At 48.4% G+C, this 26,237-nt stretch overlaps 1 protein-coding gene across 2 annotated transcripts in view; it reads left to right on the forward strand.

The window, feature by feature from the left end:
• WASF2 (WASP family member 2) overlaps positions 1-19,258 on the forward strand; it is a 73,407-nt gene extending 54,149 nt beyond the window's left edge. For both annotated transcript variants that reach the window (XM_049617674.1, XM_049617673.1), the window contains 7 exons: positions 4,871-5,005; positions 5,523-5,676; positions 7,831-7,948; positions 8,972-9,102; positions 11,436-11,591; positions 13,215-13,729; positions 15,161-19,258. In XM_049617674.1, the coding sequence (XP_049473631.1) occupies positions 4,871-5,005; positions 5,523-5,676; positions 7,831-7,948; positions 8,972-9,102; positions 11,436-11,591; positions 13,215-13,729; positions 15,161-15,318 (1,367 nt within the window). In that variant the 3' untranslated portion in view covers positions 15,319-19,258. The remainder of the gene's footprint in view (positions 1-4,870; positions 5,006-5,522; positions 5,677-7,830; positions 7,949-8,971; positions 9,103-11,435; positions 11,592-13,214; positions 13,730-15,160) is intronic.
• The last annotated feature ends 6,979 nt before the right edge of the window (positions 19,259-26,237 follow it).

Genomic DNA, 26,237 nt, shown 5'->3' on the forward strand with positions numbered 1-26,237 from the left:
GAGCCCTGCGGCCTGCTCTGCACTGACAGCTCAGAGCCTGGAGCCTGCTTGGAATTTTGTGTCTCTCTCTCTCTCTGCTCTTCCTCCACTTGTGCTTTGTCTCTCTCTCTCACAAATAAGCAAACATAATAAAAAATAATAAAATTAACTGTTGCCTTAGCCTCCCTCTGGCCTCCCTTTCTCTATCAGTCCTCTTAAATATATAAACCTAAAGATCTTACAAATCTTAAAACTTGTATCCCTGCCAGAGTGGTCTGCTCAAAATGCAAATTTCACTTTTTACTTTTATAATTCTGAATTATTTGACTTTTTAAAAGTTAAGTCTGTGGGGCGCCTGGGTGGCTTGGTCGGTTAAGCGTCCGACTTCGGCTCAGGTCATGATCTCACAGTCCGTGAGTTCGAGCCCCGCGTCGGGCTCTCTGCTGACAGCTCAGAGCCTGGAGCCTGTTTCGGATTCTGTGTCTCCCTCTCTCTCTGCCCCTCCCCTGTTCATGCTCTGTCTCTCTCTGTCTCAAAAATAAATAAACGTTAAAAAAAAAAATTAAAAAAAAATAAAAAAAATAAAAATAAAAAAATAAAATAAAAGTTAAGTCTGTGTTAACTTTTGCAATTTAAAAGTTTTTTGTTTTTTGTTTTTTTAATGTCTGTTTATTTTGAGAGAGAGCAGAGAAAGGGCAGAGAAAGAGAATCCCAAACAGGCTCCACACTCATCATGAAGCCTAACACAGAGCTCCATCTCATGACCATGAGATCACGACCTGAGACGAAATCAAGAGTCAGATGCTTAACCATCTGAGCCACCCAGGTGCCCCAAAAGTGTTTTAAAAATAAGAGTACAAGGGTGCTTGGGTGGCTCAGTCGATTAAATGTCCAACTCTTGGTTTCGGCCTACGTCATGATCCCACAGATTATGATAATGAGCCCTGAGCTGTTGAGATCGAGCCCTGAGGAATCTGCTTAAGATTCTCTCTCTCCCTCTCCCTATCCCCTTCCCTGCTCCCCTACTCGAATGAATGAATGAACAAAAAATAAATGTATACATACATACATACGTACGTACGTACATATGTACGTACATAAGAGTGCAAATGTTAGAAATCTCCCCTGTTCCTCACTGTGGAATTGTTTAAGTTTCTTGGCCTGGCATTCAAGACTTTTCAAGACCCGCCTTCCTTTCAAATCTCATTTTCTGCCATCCATCTTCTCCCGTTTTAAAATCCTTTTATTTTTTATTTTATTAAAAAAAATTTTAATATTTATTTTTGAAGGAAAGAGAGAGCATGAGAAGGGGAGGAGCAGAGAGAGAAAGGGAGACACAAAATCGGAAGCAGACTCCAGGCTCTGAGCTGTCAGCACAGAGCAGGACGCAGGGCTTGAACTCACAAACCATGAGATCATGATCTGAACTGAAGTCGGACACATGCCCAACCGACTGAGCCACCCAGGCACCCCTCCCATTTTATAATCTTTTTAAAAGATTTTTTTTTTTAATGAGAAAGAAGGAAAAGAGGGGGGAAAAGGAAGGAAGAATGATTTATCACTTATAGTATTTGTGAGAGAGATCATACTCTCATACTTGCATGCGATGCCCTTGCTGTTTCCTGCCTGGAGTACCCTCACCATCCTTGCAGCTGCTCTTGCAAGGCCTAGCTCAAGGATCTCTTCTAGGTTGGACTAAGTGCTCCTCTGAGCTATATCATTACTTGCCACATTGTGTTGAAACTTTTCTGTATCTCTTATACTAAATTAAAAGTTCTCTGAAGGCAGAAATCACGTCTTGTTTATCCTTGAACCCCAGTGTTTTATCTTGTGTAGAATCTGGCACCCAGTAGAAGCTCCGTAAATGTTTGTTGAATGATGCATGCCTGTGTTCTCTCCACCATTCCGTGCTGTCAGTGCACAGAGAACACAGGGAAGGAAGTAGTACTCTGTATGGGGATTCAGTGCATGGTGTGGGGGCATAGGGAGAGTTAGGGAATGCTTCTTAGAAGAGGGTAGATTCACACCAGGCCTCCAAAGATGACTAGTATTTCATCTAGCAGAGAGCGGCACAGGGACAAGTTCATATATACTTCATAGTCATGACCTTGTCTTCGTGTGCTGTAGCCCGAAGTTCTTGGCCTAGTAGGCAAAGTGTGATTATGGAGTGGATAAGGCATAAAATTAAAAATTCCACAGCCTTGGATTGCTGCATGATAGCATATCCAGAATTTTTATTTTCCCTCAGTGCAGGGAGATTGGCATTTCACATACTAGGTTGCCATATCTTAGGAGATATAGGCACAGCCCAGCCAGCCTGCACTTTTGAATTAGTATCCTGACCACCTGGTAGAATGGAACCCCCACTTGGGTCATTAAGAAATCATGCTATGATACTGGGTTTTCTGAGCATACTGGGGCCATGCCCCTGGGGGCTCCAAGACTCCCACTCAGACTTCAACAAGAGCAACTTCACAGTTTTAAAAATCAGTTTTACCTGTTCATTTCCACATAGGCTTTCATTTGAAGAGTTCTGCTAAGGAAAAAAATAAATTAAAGACTGCTTCTGGATTCTTTTTTGCAAAATGTGTTTGATAACTATTATGAATGTCCTGATGTGATAATGGGTGTATCTTGGTAATCTGAATGAAATTTAACTCTGTACAAGGCACTTTGGTTTTCTCCTATATAAGTATCACACTTCTGTTTTCAGAGATTGGAGTAGTTTTTAGTACTTGAAGAATAGGGGCTATCATATTACTGACTGGAATTATATCTTAAATTTCTTGTAAGTGTAAAATAGGATATTTAGATACACTCTTGAAAGTCATCTGATGTGGTTGAGCAGTATAAGGGAGAATTTCGTTGTAACAACTTACATTTTTAGCTTGTTTAATCCTATGACAGTTTAGTAAGGTTGATACAGTTATCCCCATTTTACAGATGAGGAAACTGAGGCTGAGACATTGTGACTTGCTGAAGAGTACACAGGTATAAATAGAAAGAACTGAGACTTAAATCCAGACTTTTCTGATTGAAGTCTGCTGCTTTTTCCATACATCATCTTGTAGTTCTGAGTAGGCCCAGGGCCTGAGGGGATGATGTGACAGTGGGGAAACCTTCACACCACCTCACTCCCTCTTCAAGCAGCATTCTCAACGTTAGCATGTTTATATGTTGGGGGTAAGATTTTATCTTGAAAATCACTGTGCCACATTCAGCCACTACTCACGTTACCACTACTCCCTTCACTGAGGAACAGAAAATCCTGGGTACTCTCTTGGTGACCTAAGGGTGGGTTGATTTGGGGTTTTCTTTTCCTCCAGAATAGCTCATCGGTTGACTGGTTGATTGATTGATTGATTGAGGTTTTGTTTTGTTTGAACTAATCTCCATGCCCAAGATGGTCTTGAACTCATGACCCCGAGATCAAGAGTCGCATACTCTGCCAACTAAGCCAGCCACGTGCCCTGGTTAACAGATATTTTTGAGCCTGGTCTATTTTCCACACATAATGCTGCATGTTTCTCTGCTTTAGCTTTCCAATCAGTTTTCCATTACCTGGTTGAGCATGATGCAGTATGGTCTTTATAGGACTTAGCTGTATTATGGACAGGGATCAGATAGGATCCTCTGCCAATTTGTGTTCTTTGAGCCCAGGAGCTTCCCATGGTTGTTTAAATCGCAAAATCGTTCAGTGTGCAAAGACTTGTTCCTTCTTGATTAGAAACTCCTTATCGACTAAATTTACCAGCAATTCAAAATATGCTGTTGATTGGTCTTATCCTTACTCTCCAGGTTACACTGGGAAGGTGAGCTGTAGTTAGTTCACCCTGAAGGTGCAGTTTTGGCCTTTTGACTAATATTTTTCCCCTCAAGTGTGGACTAAGCATACATGTAGTTTCAAAGCTAAGAATCAGAGCCTACTTAAAATAGTTCTCAATAGTTTTTTTGGTTGGGCACAGTGACTTCTGCCTACCTTCACCTTGCAAGTTAAGAAACTCAGATGATATATTTATTCATATGTACCACTTTTCATTCCTAGCAAGAATGTGCTTTGTGGCTTAGAATGACAATATGGAGGTAGTGTCAAATTGCTGTTCGGTTTCTTTGGCTGCAAATTCTCCTTGCATTCCAGGGTTGAAAGTACGAACTCTTTTCTTTTTCTAAAAAAATAAGATATTGCAGAAAGAGACCACTGGTATGTTGGTTTTCAGGGAGGGCTTGAAAGTTTCAGCTTTTCACTTCTTCCTTGAGATGTAAAGTTGAAGGATTATAACCTAAAGCAAAGACTTCCAAAGTTGTGTGTTATAAAACATAAGATAACCTTCTCACCCATTAGAAGAAGTTATAAGTCTGTGCTGTGAATTGTTGATAAGTTCAAGGCCCCTCGAAGATACCACAACTCATCATGGTTGTTGAATGTACTTTGGAGGCTCCATTGAGGATGTAATTTCTTATTTTTCATGTTAATGGTAGACACCTACAAGGTCCTTGTAACTCCCAGTCTGTTTCCCAGAACCATTTTACAAGGTGCTTTTACCAAGCAGCAAGGGGGTAAGGGCTGTAGGCATATGTCTACATATTGTCTGCTCTTCCAGGATTAATTTTTTGTATTGCACCTTTTGGTATTATTCATCCTGCATTGAGTTCGTGACTGTTCAGAGTTTGCCAAGAAGACTATTAGAGAACATAAGCAGACTGCTCAAACTATGGACTGCTCAAACTCTGTATCTATCTATGAAGAGCAAGCATCTGCATGTAACCCAAACCATCTTAGGGGGTGTGTGCGTGTGTTGGGGAGGTGGGGAGTAAAATCTATAGTAGCCAGTTTTTCTAACCATTTATGTCATTTTTATGCACTAGTGACTTGGTTTCTTTGCTCTTTCAGGTAAATATGCAGAGGACATTGTTGGAGAGCTCTTTACTCAGGCAAATACCTTTGCCTCTCGGGTAAGCTCCCTTGCTGAGAGGGTCGACCGCCTACAAGTTAAAGTCACTCAGCTGGATCCCAAGGAAGAAGAAGGTAAGGAAGCTGAGCTCAGCATTTGCAGGCTTTGCTGAGCAGTTTCTTAGAGTTTTTTTTTTCCTGATTTATAAAAAAGTAAAGGAAAAAATCACAGAGACCTATGGAGTTCTGCTTTGAAATGACACAAGCCTGGGTGGTGTAAAGAAACCTTTTTAGCTCTACCACACCCCCACACACTCCCTCTCTCCCATTCCCCCAATTCTTGCTCAAATGCCCCCTCCCCCAGTCGTATTTTGTTACCATAAAAGTACTTGGAAGATTCATTCCTCCCAAGGAGAGGCCTGCTAGATCTGGCCACATAGTAAACCTTTGTGTTGCCTCATTTTGTTCAGTCGTGAAATGGCTGGGCTGCTGACAGCCTTGTGGGGCTTCCCCAGAGGGGGAGGAAAAAAAACCTGGCTGCAGACAGCCGCAGCCAAGAAACGCAGCAGCTGAGGCCTCTCAGACTGGTGTGACTCAGTGTTTGCTCAAATAGCCTGTCGTCCATTTTCTAATGCCTTCCATCTTCTCTCAGTGTCACTGCAAGGAATCAACACCCGAAAGGCCTTCAGAAGCTCTACCATTCAAGACCAGAAGCTTTTCGACAGAAACTCTCTCCCAGTACCTGTCTTAGAAACATATAACACCTGTGATACTCCTCCACCTCTCAACAATCTTACCCCTTACAGGTAACCTGGCTAGTTCCTCCCTTTTTCAACCTGTGGTTAACAGCACTAGAGTGTCTTTTTATTTAAAGATGTTTACATCAGAGGATTGTATCAAAAAGCTTACTACCTACCCCAGAGTTGTTTGTGGCAGCAGAAGCTAATATTTACCATATAAACACTTGTCACTTATTATTGTTTGGTTTCTGAAATTCATAGTAAATATAATATGTATTGAAAGTTTGCCATAACATTGCATGCTGCAGAGTTTAATTTGGTGTAAGCCAGGTCCATCTTGGATTCTGTCCAAGGAATTTAGTTATTATAGAACCAAAAGGACTTTGTTACAAGGCAGTCCTAGAGCATGCATCCCAGGGGCAGCATTCTAGCAAGGCTCCCACTTACTCAGAAACCACTAGATTACCAGATGTTTGGGTGTGTTAGTGGGGCTAGCTTTGTGGACTGGCTGCTCTGGGCCCTGAGGGTCCTTCAGAGCTTAAGGAATAATTGGTATCCTTCCAAATGAGTGTCTTTACTTTGTTTAGAACATCCTTTCGACACTCCCCTCTGCAAAGACCTATGCTGCTGCAGCTAAACTTGAGAAAGAAGGTAGCCTTATAGACAGCTTAAAGCCCTTCCCCCCTCCAGTGGTCTGTAGTGTGATCATCCTGCAAAAAAACACTGAGCAGGGGCAGAAAGCGAATATTTATCTTGCTTGTATCCATAAATATCTTTGGAACAGGTAAAAAGTAATTACAGATAGCTGGAGGCAGATGTCTTCTGTGAGACATGGGTATACTGCAAAGTAGAATGTGTGTGTGAAACTCAAGGACACCCACCTGATCCAGGGAGGCTGGAATAGGAGCATGGTAGCTATTCACACAGGATAAAAGTACATAGCATCTATCCTGCATTATTACTGCGTAAAATTATGTTTGCACCTTGGCTTTCAAAGGGGCTAGCTGGCAGAGCAGGGCAGAGATTTGACTCTGTAGCCTCCATCATTTATCAAGTTGGATTTGGGCAGAGGGGTTTCAGGGCAAGAAGGGAGTGTACACCTGATATTGAAGGGAGTATGACATACGACAAAGGGCTTGTGTGATAGGATAGGGTAAACAAATGATATTAAGACAAGTTTATTTTCCAGTTAATGGTATTTTCTTACTTATCATTCTCCTCTCAATTATCTAGATTTGGCCTAACAGAAATGAGCAATGGTGTAGCTAACTCAGAATAAGATTTAATATAAAAATCATTAGTGTTTGATTTGGAAATGCTTTCTGTGTGTTGTGACAGGATTGGAGGCCAGGGAATGGAATTGCTTTTCTAATTCTTTCTAGTTTAGAATAGTGCTAAAATAAATGTCCACCCCTACCTAGCACATACTTTTTAGAAAGTGAGAGAGACTTAGTCATGCCAAAGTGCAGGATTCCAACCAGGAACATCAAGTCTGGCAGGTAACCCTTACATGGACACTCAGTAGCTCTCTCTGTACTTCTGTCACAGCCACTAAAAGATGGTAATTCAATCTTATCATAAAACAGCTGGCCATGTGTTTTCACTGGGGCCCCCTTGTGGTTGGGGGGTTGGGTGGGGGGTGCTGAGCTATTCTAGAAGGGAGCAAGAAGGTGGATTGCTGTGGTTACCTGTTTTTACAGAGGAATAACAGCTGCACACATAAATGCTTTCATGTGTATATATGTATACATAATGTACACATGTGAACCTGCACATATGTGCATAGGTTTCATGTGGGTGGGAAGCCACTAATGCTTCCTAGAGAGTGCTGGGGAATTGGTGGGGGAAGGGGAACCAATGGCAGAAATCCCCTCTGGTGTGCCAGGATATCAGGATGTCCTCAGGGGGATGTCTGTAGCCATGCAGATCATTAGAAATAATCAGGATCCCTGCTGCTCTAGCCCATTCTTGCCCTGACCATGCAAATTCCTCTATCAGGAATTGAAAGTAAGGCTAAGTTTCTTAAAAAGCCAGATAAATAAAGAGGCGCCATTCAGGGGGCATTGGAATGCTGGTGTGGAAGAGGAAATATGCAGTCGATTTGAATGACTTCTTGATTCCTCAGTGTAAAAACTGCTAACTGGTAGGTATTTGGAATATTGGATTTGGTTGGGAGCTCATCTGTCTACTGACAGCTACTTGTCTTCATTTCTATCCCAGGGACGATGGGAAAGAGGCACTCAAATTCTACACAGACCCTTCGTACTTCTTTGATCTTTGGAAGGAGAAGATGCTGCAGGACACCAAGGATATCATGAAAGAGAAGAGAAAGCATAGGGTGAGGGGAAAGGGGCCTCTGTTCTACACATCAGTAGGCACGATTGTGGAGGGGGGATAAAAAGGAAGCCAGTCTTATATGAAGTAATCATTCCAAGTGGCTGCTTGCTTGGATGCCAGGTGAAACTCTTTAAAAAATGTGTCCACTCCAAGCACAACCAAGATGAAAGTATAAATCACACCAAAAATGTGTTTGTTCCCCCTAGCGCTATTAACAATTGAGTATATTCAGGCTGAGTTTTAGAAATTGACTTTTCTATTCACCATTTATTTCTCTTGCAATTTGCACCTGACTCTGTTGGACACTCAAGCTAGGCTAGTCCCTTCCCCGCCAGTTTTGCAGCTCATTTCTCAGAGATCAGCACAGGGCCCTACAGTGTTTGATTTACAAACAGGAACAGTTTAACACCTTCACTACTGGTTCGGTAGGGCGGGGTGAAGGCATAGACTTAGTTTTGGGAGGTGCTCCCTTCCCCTAGACCTCCAGTGATGCGTGTAAGCATATGACCTACCGGTGGCAACCTCACAATCCCATTAGCATGTCTGCCGGGAGGCCCAAGAGAGCGCCAGGGGCTAGTGCAGCTGCACAGGCCGAGGAATTCTGCCTTGGTTGTTTTATTTTGTTTTGTTAACTATTTCCTTATATCTGTCCCAGATATTTACGGCTGTTATTACTCCTCATCTCTGTTGACTGACCTTTGTGGCAGAGCGAGTAACAAATAGCTTTTTTACTAACCTCCTAACAATTAGAGCTGCTCAGAAACATCAGTGAGCTACCCAAAGAGGTAGTGAGTTTCCCATCTGTAGAGGTGTCTGAGTATGGGATTGAGTGAAAGTGTTTGACTTTGGGAGGTGGTTTGGACTAGATGACTCTAGGTCATTCCCAAACGAGCAATTCTATAAATTCTCTAGTTACCGTGTGTTGTCCAGGCAAATCATCTCTTTGCATCCATGAAACCTGGTGGAATTTTAAGGAACTTTGGAAAATGTTTTACAAAGGCTTTTCTGTTTCTTATCCTTATAGAAAGAAAAGAAAGATAATCCAAATCGAGGGAATGTAAATCCACGTAAAATCAAGACACGTAAGGAAGAGTGGGAGAAAATGAAGATGGGACAAGAATTTGTGGAATCCAAAGAAAAGCTGGGGCCTTCTGGGTAGGTGATGCTTTCGTCCTATTGGTAGCATTCTTTGAAGGGCCTGGGGACCTGGGGGCAACAGCCTAACAGCTCTGGTGTGACACCTTTCACACCCCTCTGAAGTCTGGCCGTGTGGCATAGATCATACCACTATTAATCAGCTACCTTAAAGCGCATCCATCTGGTGATTAAAATTTGCTAAATAAATCAAGAGATGCAGCAGTTTAAATGAAGTGACTGTAGTAGTCTGGAAAAGAAAACCCATGGCTTCTAGTGCCCTTGCTCTGCCAGACACTAGTATGTCTGTGGGCCTCAAAGAAAAGACTGGAAAGAGAAGAAAAGTGGTCTTGGGAGCCCTTTGCCTCCACAGCTTTGATTTGAAGGTCGTGCCTAAGGGCTGGGCATTTCACAGGAGCGGAGAGGGCCAGGCAGAGGATTTGTGCACATCACCAAAGCAACTTTTCAGTCAGCCTTTGTCAGTCTCGGGAGAGAGGCTGGCCAAGGGACTGAAAGCAGACCTCAGAGACAGTGTGGGAAAGGTCGCTTGGCCAGTATTGAGGCTATATATCTCCATGGGGAAATAGTAGATGTCAGTCTGACCCATTTCCCAATACCAAATCACACTGGAGGTTTAAAAGGAAAAAAATGGTTTTAGAGCTTGGTTTGATGCTTATCCTGATGTCCGACCTGTGTGACATTCAAAGCCAAGTTACCACGACTGCTTGGCATGAATGTTGCCCTGGTTTTTCCTCTAAATACATTGCATCCTGGCTGTCGGAGAACGATGCCAGCCCATGCCGGGTGTCTAGGAATGATAAAAGGAAAGAGTTGAGTTGTTCTTGCTTTTAGGAATAACTCTACCATGAAAATCTTGACTTTTGAAAATCTTGACACTTCTGACACTTGTTCTTCCTGGATTAAGAGATTTGTTTTAAAGAGTGACGAAGGTGGTGCGAGAAAAAATGAACCTTTCTACAGGGAGATCAGCCCTGAGGGCACCTTCCTTACCTTCAACTCCAAGTAAAAGGGGCCATTTTGTTCCATGGTCCCATCTTGTTCAGTCAGGCCTTGTCTCAGGTTCTGGGACTCTAAGGCCAGAATCTTGCACGTTCAGAATGCCAACTATTACGTGTTGTTTTTTGTTGTTTTTGTGGGTGTGGAATGGGGCTGGTGAAAACAAGGACTTTGCCTCCCATTTTCCTCTTGTCCAAGAAGTTTGGGATCAGGCCACATGGCTGGCCTACCTGGATATGCTTGTTGGGGAACCTATAAAGAGATGTGCCAAGCCTACAGGGGTCCGGGCTTTGGGGATTTTCTGCATCAGAGCATCATTTGATTTGTTAGTTCTCTTCAACTCTCTTCTCCTGGAGTCTGTTTGCAATGAGTTCTTTAGAACCCAACAGTGGTGGAGAGAAGGGGGAGGTGGAGCGGAACCAACCATATTTTGCTAGCTGCTAGTTGGTGTATTTATGCTCATTTGGAGGTTTGTTGTTCACCCAAGGCCCAGTGCTCTGGGGGACAGGTTTTCATGAGGCGCAGGCCCTAGCACCTTACTTAAATTGGCAGCTTGTTGTGTTGGATAAGAGACCTGGCAGGGAGACCGAGTCTAGCTACCACACAGCAACTTGCATTTGTCCTCAGCTTGGTTTTGCAATCAAATGCCTCCTTGGCCTTTGAGTACTCCAGAGGCTTGCTGACCTCCAAACGAGGCTGTGTGCCAGTCACGTGTTTACAGCTCACTAGCCTTGGGGCTTGGCTTTGCCCTTTGCCACAAGATAGACTTTGGGATTTGGGTATAGGCTGCTCTTAACATTTGGGAGAGAATTTAAAACAACTGCTGGGTTTGCCAAAGCCAACCAGCACTGGGAAAGGAACGGCATGGTTTTGATTATCTGGGTTGGGAGACATTTAACAATAGAATTTAGTCCTAAATTTTAATCCAGAATTTAGTCCTAAAATTAAATTTCAGAATTTTATGTGGAATTTTATTCTTTCTTTCTTCCTAATAGCTTTTGTATCAAATGCATTTTTGTGGAGTCGCTTAAAAAAGCATGAGCGTATCACTCACACTTTTTATTTTTATTTATTTTTTTTTTTCAACGTTTTTTATTTATTTTTGGGACAGAGAGAGACAGAGCATGAACGGGGGAGGGGCAGAGAGAGAGGGAGACACAGAATCGGAAACAGGCTCCAGGCTCCGAGCCATCAGTCCAGAGCCTGACGCGGGGCTCGAACTCGCGGACCGCGAGATCGTGACCTGGCTGAAGTCGGACGCTTAACCGACTGCGCCACCCAGGCGCCCCTCACTCACACTTTTTAAATGACTGTTTCGGCATTGGGTTCATTGGCAGGTATCCGCCCACCTTGGTGTACCAGAATGGCAGTATTGGCTCTGTTGAAAATATGGATGGAAGCAGCTACCCACCACCACCGCAGTCAGATTCCACTTCTCCACCTTCTCCTTCCTTCTCTGAGGACAGCTTGCCTCCCCCACCCGTAGAGTTCAGGTAAATGATGCCATCTCTTCTGTCTACTTTGAGTGGTTACATACTCAAGAACAAAATATGTGTTCCTTAGGGTGCCTGAACAGGCTCAGTCTGTAGAGCATGCAACTCTTGATCTCGGGGTTGTGAATTTGAGCCCCATCTTGGGTATAGAGATTACTTTAAAAAATAACATCTTGGGGCACCTGGGTAGCTCTGTCAGTTAAGCGTCTGACTTTGGCTCAGGTCACGATCTCAAGGTTTGTGAGTTTGAGCTCTGCGTCAGGCTCTGTGCTAAGAGTCTGTGTCTCCCCTCTCTCTTCCCCTCCCATGCTCATGCTCTGTCTCTCTCTGTCTCTCAAAAATAAATAAATGTTAAAAAAAAGTTTTTTTAATAAAAAAAATAATAATAAAATCTTAAAAAAAAAAAAAGACGACGAGGGATGCCTAGGTGGCTCAGTCAGTTAAGTATCTGACTCTTGGTTTCGGGTTAGGTCATAATCTCACGGTTTGTGAGATCAAGTGCCACGTTGGGCTCTGTGCAGACAGCATAGAGTCTGCTTGGGATTCTTTCTCTCCTCTTTCTTTGCTCCTCCCTCTCTTGCTCATGTGTGCTCACTCGCTCTCTCAGAATAAACTTTTTTTTTTTTTTTTTTTAAAGTACAAAATGTGTGTTCCAAATCCAGGCCAGGACCAGTAAAATAACTTCAGTGAAGTCTGTCTAGATAATAGAAATGATTAACATTTTTTTTTACGTGTTTGTTAGGTGCCAGGCATTATGCCAAACACCTTCTATGTTGCCTAATCCTCACAACAATCATCCTGAGCTAGGTACCCATTTTACAGATGAGTGAATGGTAAGGCACAAAGAGGTCAGTGAACTTACCTAAGGTTGCACAGCAGAGCCATGATTGGAAAGCAGGTCATTCTGTCTGCAGAGGCTATATTCTTAACTGTTTAGCTATACTGGAACAGATAGAGATCACCAACTTATCTTTTACTTTTTTTACTTAGCTTCAATTCAGTATGAGTTAAATGAGTGGCACATTCATTTCCCATGTCTGCTGACCCTCAGATCCTCATCCCTGTCAGGTTTTTCCACATGAACGCTGGAGGTACATTTGCCTAAATCTGTACCCTGCTCAGATTGGTCAGCTTGGCTTGGGTTTCCTGCCCTCACAAGATCTGGTGAATGACAGTAGCCTGAGGAATAGAGCCCAGTGAGTGGGTGTTGTTTTAGATTTCTTTTGCATGCCTTCTTGGTCCCCAGCTCTAGGATTAAACAGACTCTTCCTCCTAGAGAAGGGTTCAGGAGGGTGCCTTCCCTTGGAAAGCTGAAAGGTTTGAGGAGGACCTAAGAGATGACCTTGGCTAACCCTTACCTGGTAAAGGAATCCTAGTCTACTTCTTTCAAATAGTTATTCTCAATTTCTGCTTATATTCCTCTGTTGATGAAAGCTCATTACATTACCAGGCTGCCCCATTGCATTGTTGGTTTGTTCTGACCATTCTCAGGTTTTTCTTTCTATTTGAGCTAAAATGAAATAATAGTCAACTGAAATGAACCTAGGCTCGTAGATAAGCTTAATTAGAGGTGGATGTTCACATGCTGAGAGTGATGATGGGTCTCTTTCTGTGTCCTTTTAGCTGCCCCGTAGACAGCAACCAAAGAGGGTCCGGTTTAGCTGGACCCAAAAGATCCAGTGTGGTCAGCCCAAGCCATCCACCACCAGCGCCTCCTCTGGCCTCTCCTCCAGGCTCCAAACCCGGGTTTGCTCCACCACCTGCTCCTCCACCTCCACCTCCAGTGATGGGCGTTCCACCTCCACCACCGCCTGGAGGATTTGGGTCTCCGGGGACCCCACCACCACCTTCACCCCCATCTTTCCCACCTCACCCCAATTTTGCTGCCCCTCCGCCTCCTCCCCCACCGCCCGCAGCTGACTACCCGACTCTGCCACCACCTCCCTTGTCCCAACCAGTGATAGGCGCACCTCCTCCTCCCCCTCCTCCCCCTCCTCCGGGGCCCCCTCCTCTCCCTTTCAGTGGTGTGGATGACCAGCCTGTTGCACCCCCACCACTTGCCGATGCCACCAAGCCTAAGTCCTCCTTGCCTCCTGTGAGCGATGCCCGCAGTGACTTACTTTCAGCCATACGTCAAGGTAATTCCCAGTGCTGGGTCCGGGGCCATGAAGTCTTGTCTTTCTGCAGCCGGGATGACTGATTGGAGGGTGGGCTAGGGGTTCTGTGCCCTTCCCAGGAAATAGCTTTCATTAGGTGGGGAGGGATTGGGAGGGACCTCAGGCTTCAGATCAGCCTAAAGAAAGGCTTCGCTCTGAAAATAACAGAGATTTAGATTTCTTTCCACCTTGGTGTGAAGTAAAGGATTCTTGGGGCACCTGGTACTCTACCCAAGTCAGTAGAGCATCCGACTCTTGTTCCCAGGGTCGTTGAGTTTGAGTCCACGTTGGGTGTGGAGCCTATTAAAAAATTAAAAACTAGGGGCGCCTGGGTGGCTCAGTCGGTTAAGCGTCCGACTTCGGCTCAGGTCATGATCTCACGGTCCGTGAGTTCGAGCCCCGCGTCGGGCTCTGTGCTGACGGCTCAGAGCCTGGAGCCTGTTTCAGATTCTGTGTCTCCCTCTCTCTCTCTGCCCCTCCCCTGTTCATGCTCTCTCTCTGTCTCAAAAATAAATAAATGTTAAAAAAAATTTTTTTTTTAAATTAAAAACTAAAGGATTCTTAGGGTTCCTAGACTGACTTAGAAGAGCATGTGACTCTTGATATATCGGGGTCGTGAAAATAAGTAATGTGTTCTTAACTTGGGGTCTTTGAACTCCTTGAAAATACATGCTTTGCATGTGTTTGCATTCATTTTGTGCCCCGGAAAAAAAAAAGCATCACTACTCCCTAGAAGGTACTTCTCTGGCCAGACTCCATCATGGCCCTCTCCTCCACTTTTGTGCCTTTCACATCCTTCTTTCCTTCTCTCTTTCCCCCTTTCTCACCCTGTCCTTCTCCCCTTTTTCTCCTATCCCCTCCCTCTTTGTCTCCTTCCCCACCTTTCTGTGCTCCCTCATCATCATCTGACCCTTGTGGAGCATTTATTCTCTTTCTGTCAGAGGTCAGGTCTGGTCCCTAGGGGTTAGAGTGGTTTCTTCTGTGTGTGAGCCTCCTGGAACTGAAGGATTGTCTGGAGGAGACAAGTTGGGGCAGCTGAGCTCCGTGATAATCGATGAGCTGAGCAGACTGAGTGCCCACTTGGTGCGGTATGGTGGCCACTCCCCACTCAGAGCCTCTTGAGGAGTACCGGCCTCACCAGCCTGACGGCATGGAAACTGGAAAGGATGGCAGCCTTCCTCTCCAACATGCCTACAGCACTAGGGCCAGAATCGTATAAACCCTCATTGTCTTTTCTTGCTTCCCCCTTTCTCTCTTTGCTCTTCCAGAGGATTTTTTTTCTTCCCCCTTTCCCCATACTTCACCCACCAGTAGCCACTCCCCCTTCCTCAGTCCTGTGTGGATTCTGAGACCTACTCACCTTCTGAACCCTTCTTTCTCTCCTTCTTTCTCTCTCTCTCTCTCTCTCACCAGGCTTTCAGCTGCGAAAGGTTGAGGAGCAGCAGGAACAAGAGAAGCGGGATGTTGTGGGCAACGACGTGGCCACCATCTTGTCACGTCGAATTGCTGTGGAGTACAGTGACTCGGAAGATGATTCCTCTGAGTTTGACGAGGACGACTGGTCGGATTAACTCTTTCTGCCTGCTCTCCCACCTCCTTTTTCTTTCCTGCTGCTGCCTTCTTTGATGCCTATCCCAACAGTCCAATGGGGGGAAAGAGGGAGGAAAAAACAATTTCAAGGGGCCAAAGCCTTTTCTGAAGCAACCAAAGATATATCCAAGTGCTTCCTCCAAATCAACATATATTTTCCCGTCTCCCCATAGTCAGGCCCCGTGGGGCTCCTGAGGTTCAGTAGCTGAGATGTTCCCTCTTCCCTTCAAGTGACTGTTGCATATTGAAGAGAAGGAAAAACTCCAGAGCAGATCCCTTTGATTGGGCTTAGATTGGAGTTGGTGCCTTCCCCTAGGAGCCATTTTCAACTGTGGTCTTCTTCCAGAATCCTTACCCTCACCCTTTGAATAATACGAGCCATCTTCTGGTCCTAATGCCTGCATGGACATGGCCAGCCCCTTTTCCCATGCACTGAGAGGGCAGAGCAGGCCACACGTCCTAGCAGCCAGACTGCCTGCCACACCTTTTTGCCCTGGTGAGCAGGGTGAGCTACCTTTTGCTAAGCTATCTCTATGTCTGGATGCCCTTTATGCTAGGAGCCATCAGGCCCTAAGGAGCATCTCCCCATCTGCCCAGAAATTGTACCTTTCTAAAGGCTGAAGTTTTCGCCTCCCTCCCAGGCTCCCTCTCCAGAGGGTGGTGTCCAGGTGTCCCTTAAATGTCCCTCCCTCACTACCAGGTGCGTTAGGCACCACAGCCCAGCTCAGACCTCTAATATCCATGACCAAACTGACCCCAACACACTGGTGTGTGGACCTCTGCCAGCTGTCAGGAATCAAGCTTAGAGACTCAGAGCTGCGGGACTGAAAGAATGGTAAACTCCTTGAATCCTGCCCTCTTGATGATGCTGAAATCTGGACACGGGAAATGACTTGCTCCAGGTCACACAGATGATTGGTGACAGAACTGGAGCCCAGAGTTCCTCATTCCAAGTCACCTGTGTCTTCTGGAACCAGGTAGGGGTTCCAGACTTGCTGGAGTCTAGGCAGAGCAGTCTTGGCTCTGTGCTACTCCAGACCTTACCCCATAGGTGGGGGTCCCAGTAGGAGGGCTCAGAGCCAGTGCCAGGCCTGTCAGTGCTGCTCAGACCCTTATAGCCTGTCTTACAATTCTTTGCTTCCCCTTTACTATCACCATTGAACCACATGGCCTTGGGAGCCATCCTTCTGGGGGACCAGAGGTAGTGAGAGAAGGAAGGGGGTAGGCAGCTTTGACAGGTGCTGTTTTCAATTCCTCTGCAACTCGTCCCCTTTTTATTTCCCCAATTTAAGCATAGGTTCTGCCAGCTGTAGAAACTTCAGTCCCTCAGGCTGGTGGCTGCCGCAGGTAGCTGCCTAGGGGGGCCTGGCAGCCGTGAGGAGGGCTGAAAGGCAGAGGGGCTCTGGGTCTTGTTTCCAGCTCCCTCCTCACTGCGTGCAGTGATGTTCCCTCCCTCGCTCCCCCTCTTTCCAGAGCTAATACACAGGTGCTATTATTAAAAAAAAAAACTGGTCAGCTTTGGCCAACAGTGAGGTTTCTTCTCTTCTGCCCTAACTATTGTGTAGCCTCTTATGCTGAAACCGGCTTCTCCTGGCTTCTCCAGCTTTCAGAGCCCTGAAACAAAGAGAAACAGGATCTGTCTCTACCCAGCACAGCAAATGGTTGTAGTAATTGCCAAAGCCCTCATAAACCCCTCCGGCTTGAGGAGAGTGTGTAATCACGGGTACTACCGCTGTGCCCTGGCTGGATGCTCCCCCTCTGCCTTCTTTCCTTGAACTCTGGCGTGGTGACTGAGCCAGTAGGGACCAGCATGCCCTCCTGCTGGGGCCGCTCCAGAATATACCCTCCTCGCCCTCCCCAGATCAGGTGTCTGCGGCACAGGTCTGGTACCCTGCTACAGTGCTGAGCATACCAAGCTGTGTGTGCCCCCGCCTTGCTTCCCTCCTTGCACTTTGGAAGCTGAAGGTGCTTTCTTCAGAACCCTAAAATGGCTGTTGAAGGTGCCCCTGGCTGCAGCCCAGCAGTGGCTGGAGAGGCAGGTGGAGGGCAGTGGTTCTCCCAAATAGGAGTCCTGGGGCCTGGCCAGGCCAGGGTTTGGGCCTAATGGCTTTGACTAAATTACCCCCATCCCCCTCCTTTCCGGAAAAGGGGGAGCCAGCGCCACTTGCTATCATTCTGCTCTGACCTTGAAGGGGGCGGTGTTGGCCTGGCTTCTGGAATGGACACAATCCGCCCTGGAAAGGGCTGGGGGCAGGAGCGGGGGTGGGGGGGTTGGGGGGGCACTGCCTGCGGAAGGTAGGATTAGATCATTAGCTCAGTGACCTCCTAGGGTTTCGATGTGCTGTGTTCTCATCCTACAGCTGGTTTGGTAATGATCTGCAAGTCCCGGAGAGCAACAGCACAGCTCTGCCTGACGCTCTCATTAAAATCTATGCAGCCAAGCTCTGTGCTTTGTAGCAGCCGGCCTTGCGAAGCCTCCTCAGCTCTGGGGGCTGGGGACCCAGTCAGCCGAGAGGCCCTCTGGGCTCTATTTATGCATATGCGCATCCTCCCACCCCCCCACCCCCAAAAAACCCAACTTCTTTAAACCCAGAGCCCTTTAAGATGATAAAGGACCCTGTTCAGGTAATTGTGTGTCTTTGGAATCCTGTAATTGTAGAATGCAAAGTTTAGTGATTATTTAAACTGGGCCAAGGCTGGTAGGAGTATGGAGCAATGGCTCATAAGGACTCTTAAGCTCTGAAGCCAAGGAGCCACCTCCCTTCCCTGGCCTGCCCAGCCCAGGGGACCTGCCCCCATTCCTGTGGCCCAGGGACCCAGCTTCCATTCGGCAGTGTCAGAAGTGACTTGTGGCTTTGCCATGCTTGTGAGATGACTACATTCCAAAGGAGCAGCTACCGGGAGGGGGTAGGCTCTGCAGTCCCTTGGAGGGCTCAGAGCAGCTGGCCCAAGCTCCAGCTCGCCTCCAACGGAAGCTCAAGCGCCCTCAGAAACGACCCTGGCCAATGTCACCGCAGAGCCGAGGCGGTGTTGTCAGGGCTAATGTGAAATCTCTTCCCGTGGCGCCGATCCTCCGGCTCTGCAGCGCCAGCTTGGACAGATTGAGGTCTCTGTGGCTTTGGTGACCCTGCTTAAGCATTCCCACCGTGTCCCAGCTCGGCTCTCTGCCTGCCTCCCTCTGCAGCCCCCCTCACCTGACCTCAGGGCCTGGGGAGGGGGCCAGTGCCCCCAGGGCAAGGGGCTTTTGCTCCAGAGAAGTGTCAGGCTTCCTGGGGGCATCAGGCTTTGAGCTCTACTGGGGTCCTGCATACCTGGGACCAGGTTTCGCTAGGAGATTGTGCCTCATATTGTGTCTCAGTGAGGGCTAGGGAACAATTCTGTTACTGTATTAACTTAACTCAGTTAACTCACTTGAGAAACTAACCAGTTTTTACTTTCTGTCTAGAATGATGTACATGTAGGAGAGTGAGCTGTAAAGCTCCCAAAGTGCCTTGTTTTCTCTGATATAAATATATTTATAAGGACCTATTCCAGTGGATTCTTGGGTATGTTTGCCACATCGATTTTTAGGGAGTGGGCCTATAACATTGTAGGGAAATGGTCTGGAAATGGGTCCCTTTCCCCTGAGGGTGGGAAAGGAGATTCAGAGATCTGTGAGGGTGAGGTTAAACCAAACCCCTGAGGTGACCCTTTCCTCTTCGCTGTACTCCTCCTCTTAGGCCCTTAGGAGGATGTCCTGTTTTTTTTAAAGCCCCGTGGCTCCAAGCCTGGCCTCATTTGTTTCCCTGCCAGGCTCATGTGTGGACCACATTAGCACCCCCATGACCTGAGGATTCCATGTAACAATTTTATATATACATGCGAATATGTAAATGCCGACATTTTAAATAATTTGATAAAGTCTTTGTAGCTACTCAGCCACCTTTGGTGTGTGTGCGTGTGTCTGTGTATGTGCACGTCTCTCTGTTTCTAATGGGAAAAGTGATTGGAAGGGGACAACATTGAATGCCACAGGTGGTGGCCAGAGCTCTGGAGGGAAGTCTAGTGTGGGTGGGCTCCAGGAGCAGGAGGCCTCTGGTTCTGGATGGTATACCCTGTGTGGGAGGTGGAGATGAAGGGCGGAAACCATTCTGGTTTAGAAGGAGACCAGGTTGGGGGACCCAGAAGGCCCGATCCCCAGGCCCTCCTAGCTGGCTGAGGTGGGTGTGTGGGCCCAGGGGGGGAGACCGGCTGTTGGCCATTTCATCAGGCAGGAGAAGAGCACCGGCTGAATGCTGATACTGCTTCCCAACATCTGGCCGGCATCTTGTCTGCCTCTCAGACCCAAGCAACTTACCTTAAATAGAATGATTTTCAGTGGAATCTGATAAAAAGTTTCGGCTGCCGCACGCCCCTTCTCCCGCCTGGGAAGGCGAAGGGGCTGGGTTTATATTCTGACCCAAAAAAATGACCTACCCAGGAAGCAACGGTTGTTCCGAGCACAGCTGCTGCGGGTGACTGTCCCTGGGGGTAATTTATGGGCAGACACCCAGTCCCAGTCCCGGGCCCTGCTGACTGCAGTGGGGTGGCCCTGGGAGAGGGGTGGGAGCAAGGTTGGTGACTGCTGGTCACGCCTGCTGTTCAGAGAGAGTCACCCACTGGCGTCCCAGGAGAGGGGGCAGAAGTTTTGAATTGTCAGCAACTGCTGCGCCAGCCGCTCTGAGCTCATCGCTGGAGGTGGGGGTGCAGGGGAGGGGGCGCGGGAGCCAGCTCGCCCCGGCGGAGCCCCTCGCTCCACCCTCCTGCTCAGGCCTGTGTTTAGTCAGCACTTGGCTTCCCGAGACCGGTGACTGACAGGCGGCCAGACGCCCGCCCTGGGAGAAGACAAAACGGTGGTGTCGGGAGCCGCCCTTGCTGGGGAATTGGAAGGGAGGAATGTGGTTCTGGGAAGCGGGCGGCCCCAGCTTAAATTCCGGCTGCTCAACTTGGGAGCTGTGACCCCATGCTTCACCTCTTGGGGCTAATCCTGAGAAGAACGAGCATTTGCTAAGTGCCTGCTACCTGCTCAGGACTGCGCACACTTGATTTCAGCCTTACAAGGGGAGGGTCGGTCCCTCGTTGTCCACGTGAGGAAAACAAGTCCAGAGGTCGAGTTGCCTAAGACCGTGTAGCTGGCCAGGAGCAGAGTCACAGTTCAAGCCCGGGTCTCTCTGAAGCCAGAGCTCGTGCTCTGTCCACCACGCAACTCTAAGCAGCTTTCAGAACCTCTGCATCTAGAATCATGGTCTTTGGTGTCGTTGGGGGCATGTTAAGGTCTTCTGTTTGGGTCTGCCCCACCCTCTGGTGCCCAGTTTTACAGGTGTTGGCTATTTTTGTTCTTTGAAATCAAGTGGGCTGGGCCGAGGGCCCAACTGTCCCAGATCATAAGAGTTGAAAATGCCTTGCACCCTCAGCTGCCCGGGAACAAAGTGGGTTCCCTAGGTGTGGCCTGGGGCTTCCCACAGACACCGCTCAGTACACGCACGCACACCCGCGAAGGTGCACACGTTTCTGCACAAAGACGTACACACACACAAGACGACACGTATCCACGTGAGTGGGCACACTTGAGAACCCAGGCCCAGGGTCACGTGCGCACGCCGTACACAGAGCCCTGCCCTTGTGCAAACAAGGACACAGATCGGCACACGGTTACAGGAACACGTAATAGCAAGCAAACCTCACACGGTCCTCAGGAGCCACCCCTCCCTTCGCGCTGCCTCCGCCAGTTCCTCACTGCCCCCTCCTGGCCGCCCAGTGACCAGGGCAACCTGGCACTATTTCCTGTGACTTCTGCTCTGAGGTGGTTGTCAGCTAGTTCCCTTCTTGATAATGAGGCTGGGAGCAGTTTCAGGTGCTCTGTGTAGACTGCCCCTCAGCCCCAGGAGATGAAGGTGTCTAGAGAGAGGTCTGGAGGTGGAGGACCAAAAAAGAAAAAGGCTTTCACACCCTCAGGAAGCTCTCATGGTCGACTTCTCTACCTTGGTGGCGGGAGTCCTGCGTGGATACCCCCTCCCACCTCAGCAGTCAGCCACTCTGCCCTTAACCTTGCGAACTGTGCACACACCTACCTGCTCACGCTGGATACATATTTAAAGAGGAGCAGACTTCATGGCTGAGAAGTCAGAGGTCAGGTCTTTCAGCTCCCACCTTGCTGCTCCCTCTCTGGGCCTCAGCTTCCTCACCTATTTAGTGAAGAGTTAAGTTGACCATGACGTATGCAAACCTCTCCATCCTGACATCTCACCATGTCCGGAAATAACACCTCTCCCAAACATATGTGCCCGAGTACATTACATCCATAAACACGACCCCATGGATTCTTTAGGCCAGTCCTGGGAGGATTACCAACACAAAACCTTTTAGTGCTGTTTTACAGTTGAGGAAACAAAGTGCAGAGAGACACAGCAACTTGTCCAAAGTCACACAGCAAGTTGGCAGCGGGCATGGAAATAGAATCCTCTTCTTATAGGCCCCAAGCTGCCTACAAGAGAGTAGAGCACCCTGGGGGCTCAGACCCAGAGTCCAGGAGATAGGAACAACAGAGACTAAGCCAGAAGCTCTGCTTTTTTTTTTTTTTTTAAGTTTATTTTTTTAGTAATCTCCACCCAATGTGGGGCTTGAACTCACAACCCCAAGATCAAGGAGTCACGTGCTCCACTGACTGAGCCAGCTAGGTGTCCCAGAAGCTCTGCACTTCTGTCTGGAGTCCTGAAGGCTGAGGGGAACCCAGCGGACGTTCCAGAGTTAGGCGTTGAGATGGAGACTGGGAAACGGCAACTTGCACCCTGGGTGGGTTCTGCCACCCCCCACCCTACCAGCAGACTGCAAACCTCAGGCTTCTTCTGCAGAGCTGGAGGAGGCTATATTCACTAAGGTATGTACACACACGTGAGTGGTGTGCATGCGTGCCTAGGCTCCACAGGCGTGCACTCACATGTAGACGTACGTTCATATATGCCTACAAATAGGCATGTGTAACATGTAAGCGTACATGTTTGCAAGTCTGTATACATGTGACTAAATTTGTGTGCTTAGGTGAGGTGTGTTTGGATGTACATGTGTAAGTGGTTTCTGTGTATCTGGCAGGTACGTTTATGTACGTGTAACATGTTTGCACACGTACTGGGTTTGTTCATGAATGTACTTGGGTATATGCAAATACATGCATTTGTGTAAAAAAGCAGAGTGAATTCTATCCATTTGCATGACTGGGGAGTGTATGTAAATGTGTGTGCAGGGAAGGTTTCATGTGACTGTGTACACATGAATCATAGGGGTGCCCTCCCAAGGGAATATGATGTCAGTGTTCACCTAAGCTCTGGCTCCAGCCAGGCACTGGGCTCGTAGCACCCCCACCCCACCCCCGCACTCTATTCCCCAGACCCATCCTGCTTGGCCAATTTGCAGCCTCTCGCTCCCAGCTCCCCGAGAAGGCCTGCAGCAAAGTCAAGGGGCTGGTGGCCAATTAGCGAGGGGGTTAATCAGGGATCTGGGGACCCCCGGGGGGCGGGAAGCTGAAGGCAGGCATTGGGGTTGGCAGGAGCACTTGCTGCCTGTCATGGGGGTGGGGGAGGGGAGAGAGAAGGAGAGGAGGCAGAGCCAGCCTACTGGCTGGAAACTGAGGGTCTGCCTGTGAATTCATGATTGCTGAGCACCGATAGCAGCAGGGAGCCTGTGTGACACTGTGTGCAAAAGGACATATATACATGCATTCAAGTCCTTGAATGTGGTCCTATATGCAAATGTGCGTACCTGACCAGATACCATCTGTATATACATGTGCAGTTTTGTGTCTGTATATATGTGGGTGTGCAGTGGTGTGCAGATGGGTATGCAAGCATGTCTGGACCCTCGTGCACATGTGTATACAGGGGTAAGTCTGTGTGTATACTCTGTGTGAAGGCATGTACGTACACTGAAGTAGGTATATCTGCCTGCAAATGTGCACGTGAAGTCGATTAGCATGTGTGCAGTGATATATTTGTGTGCACACTGTGTATGTACCAGTGTGCACATACATCTGGGTGTACACGCATGTCTGGATGTATGTGCATATGTGTGTTTGGCCAGGGGCCTGGACACCCCCCCCCCCATGTGTGCCTGTGTGTGCCCATGTGTGTGTACTCATAGGTCTGCATGTATAACAGGCCTCAGCATGTAGGAAGCTAGGGAACGTGGGGCTGGCGGGCTCCGGGCTCCAGGAGAGAATCTGACAGACGATGAGACTTGCCGCAGCCCCCAGCCCCGGGAGCCTGTTTTCCAGCCCGCGGAAGCTGTGAGCCCGTGAACTCATCTTATATTAATAGCTGCTGTCTCCTCACTTATTGCAGGGAGAGGCGGTCATGGCCCCAGCGGGGGCTCAGCACTCAGGGCTCCTCCCCTCCCCCACACAGGACCTGGGAAGAAGAGGAGGAAAGGTGGGCCCTAGGGCCTATCCAAGCAGGAAGGCAGGGCTCTAGACCCCAGCCCTTACCTCCCCCCAATCCTGGGGACTCCCCCTTCTGCTGCCTAGGTCACCCTCCCAAGCCTCTGTGGTAGGGTGGGATCAGGCACCGGGTTGGAAAAGTGTCAGGGGCTTGGAGACACCCCCAAAAAACAGGTACACACATACACACGTACAGCCAGGCATGCAGTGCTGAGCAGCCCCAGGCTGAGTACCAGATGAATTGAGGCTGAAAGAGACATAGAACGCTTCATTCTGAGAGGGCAGGCATGTCCCTTCTCTCAGGGACCCTCAGTTGCAAGGGGACACACAGCCCTGCCTTCGGGGGGCCCCCATGCTGACAAGAGGTCAAGCTCTATAATGTCTACTCGAGAAGTGTGGCAAGGTATGTTGCATAAAGCACATCTTCACGGCCATGGGAGGACTCAGCCAAGGAGGCTTCCTGGGAGGAAGCACAGGGTGGGGGTACAGGGAGGACCTCAGCTGTATCTACAGAATCCCTGGAAGAAGGAGAAGCCAGCCAGTTCCACCTCACACACAGGCTGCAACCCAAGGGGCAGATTCAGATATCCCTCAGGGTGGGCCCAGAGCCCAAGGCAGAGACACCCCAGCTGCAGGCGCCCAGAAATGCCTCAGATCCACCACACAACCACACCCGGATAAACCGAGGAGGACCCCCGGCACGGGGCACCCCCAGGCCCTCCCAGACAAAAAGCCTTAGGCTCTGCTGAGCCCCGGATACCGAAGCTGGGAAGGGGAGGCCAAAGGCCGAGTCTGCCCAGAATAGTATGGGCACCTGGTCTCCCCTGGCGGGGCTCCTCGGACACGGGAGAGGCAGTAAGGAGGCCCTTCTACACATTGCCCACTCCAGAGGTCTGGGGGGAGTCTGGAGACCCCCAACTTCTCCTCAGCCTGGGGAAAGGGTTCCCTGCCGCAGTTTCTTTGCTTTTGCTGTTTCTGAGTTGCTCTTGAAACTCACTCCCTTACCCAGGAAAACAAACAGATTTGGACTCAAATGGACCTGGGTTCAAATCCCAGTTCAACTCTTTACTATGTGACTTTGAGCAGATCAAATGTCCCCTTCAGTGAGGCCTTTTTTGGGAGCCCTTGTTTACAGAGTACATGTACTCCCTGTGGCCCCCTTTCCTACTTTATTTTTCTCTGCGGATTATTCACTCTCTGACATTGCCAAATCTTAAATTTGTCTCCTTATTACTATCTCCCCGAGCTGAAATTCAAGTTGTCCATAAGGACAGCAGTGAATGAATGAGAGCCTCTACTCTCAGAGCCTCAACTACCTCTTTTGTAAGATGGGAAGAGAGCCATCACCGAAAAGGCCATGGTGATGTGTGAAATGTTTGCACCAAAGCTTGGCATGGGGGAGGTGTTTGCTCAGTGGGGGTCTTTTTCCGGGGACCTTCCAGGAAGGTGGGGAAGGAAAGACTCCACCTGACCTGACGGGACCTCCCTGCTTTGTATTTGCACTGGAGCTGGGTCTGCCCTCCACCAGCTCTGACCCAGCCCCTGCTGGCATGTCCACTCCCCTTGGAGTCCTGTGGCCACTATGGGGAAGGAGCCTTGAATACTTGGCAAGAGAGCTCTGGCCGGAGAAATGGAGAAAGACCTGAGTCCTAGCCTGGAGCAGCTGTGTGGGTTTGAGCAAGTGGTTGTTCTTCTCCAGGCCTCAGTCTCCCCATCTGTACAATGGAGGGGTGTGCTCCGAGGGTCCCATCTCTAGGCTTTGCCTACCTGTGAGGCCTGGGAGGCTGAGAAGCTTCAGTCAAGAGCTTCCTCTTTAGCCACACTCCCAAAAACCTGCTCCTGCCCTTGCCTGGTGAACATACTCTTTCTGGTTCCCAAACACCCACGCTCAGGGTCCTGCACACTTAGGTCGTCAAATGCACACAAGGGTACATGCGCACATTTACCATCACTCTCCTTTGGATAGGAGAGAAGCTCTTTCAGCTCCAGAATGACCGTATTCCATCCAACCTCCTCCCAAATGTGGCCTCTGGCCCCGAGAATGAACCCCAATACAAACCAGGCTCGGGAAGGAAGGAGATGAGAGGCTGTTGGCCAATAGAGCACACAGACTGTGGAAATGGATGTTCCCTTGGGCCAGTCAGCAGCCCTCCCTCAGCCTCGGTTTTCTCATCTGTAAAATGGAGAAGGGATTACCTGTGCCATGGGATGCTTGTTTGGCGTAAATGTGGTAACATATGTAGTGTGCTGGCACCGTGCCTAGCACACAGTAAACACCCACAATTCGGAGCTGTTATTAAGGAAATGGACATGCTTTGAGCATCTACTTCATGCTAAAGCTCCAAACAAAAGCTAAGCTGGGCATCCTCAACCCAGGATGGGTCTAGCACCCTGGTTCCTGTCCCCAGGATAAGATGGGGGTCCTTGCTTGGCAATGCCCTGGTCTGAGCAGAG

Source organism: Panthera uncia (genome assembly GCF_023721935.1).
Source record: "Panthera uncia isolate 11264 chromosome C1 unlocalized genomic scaffold, Puncia_PCG_1.0 HiC_scaffold_4, whole genome shotgun sequence".
In the NCBI taxonomy this organism is placed as follows: Eukaryota; Metazoa; Chordata; class Mammalia; order Carnivora; family Felidae; genus Panthera; species Panthera uncia.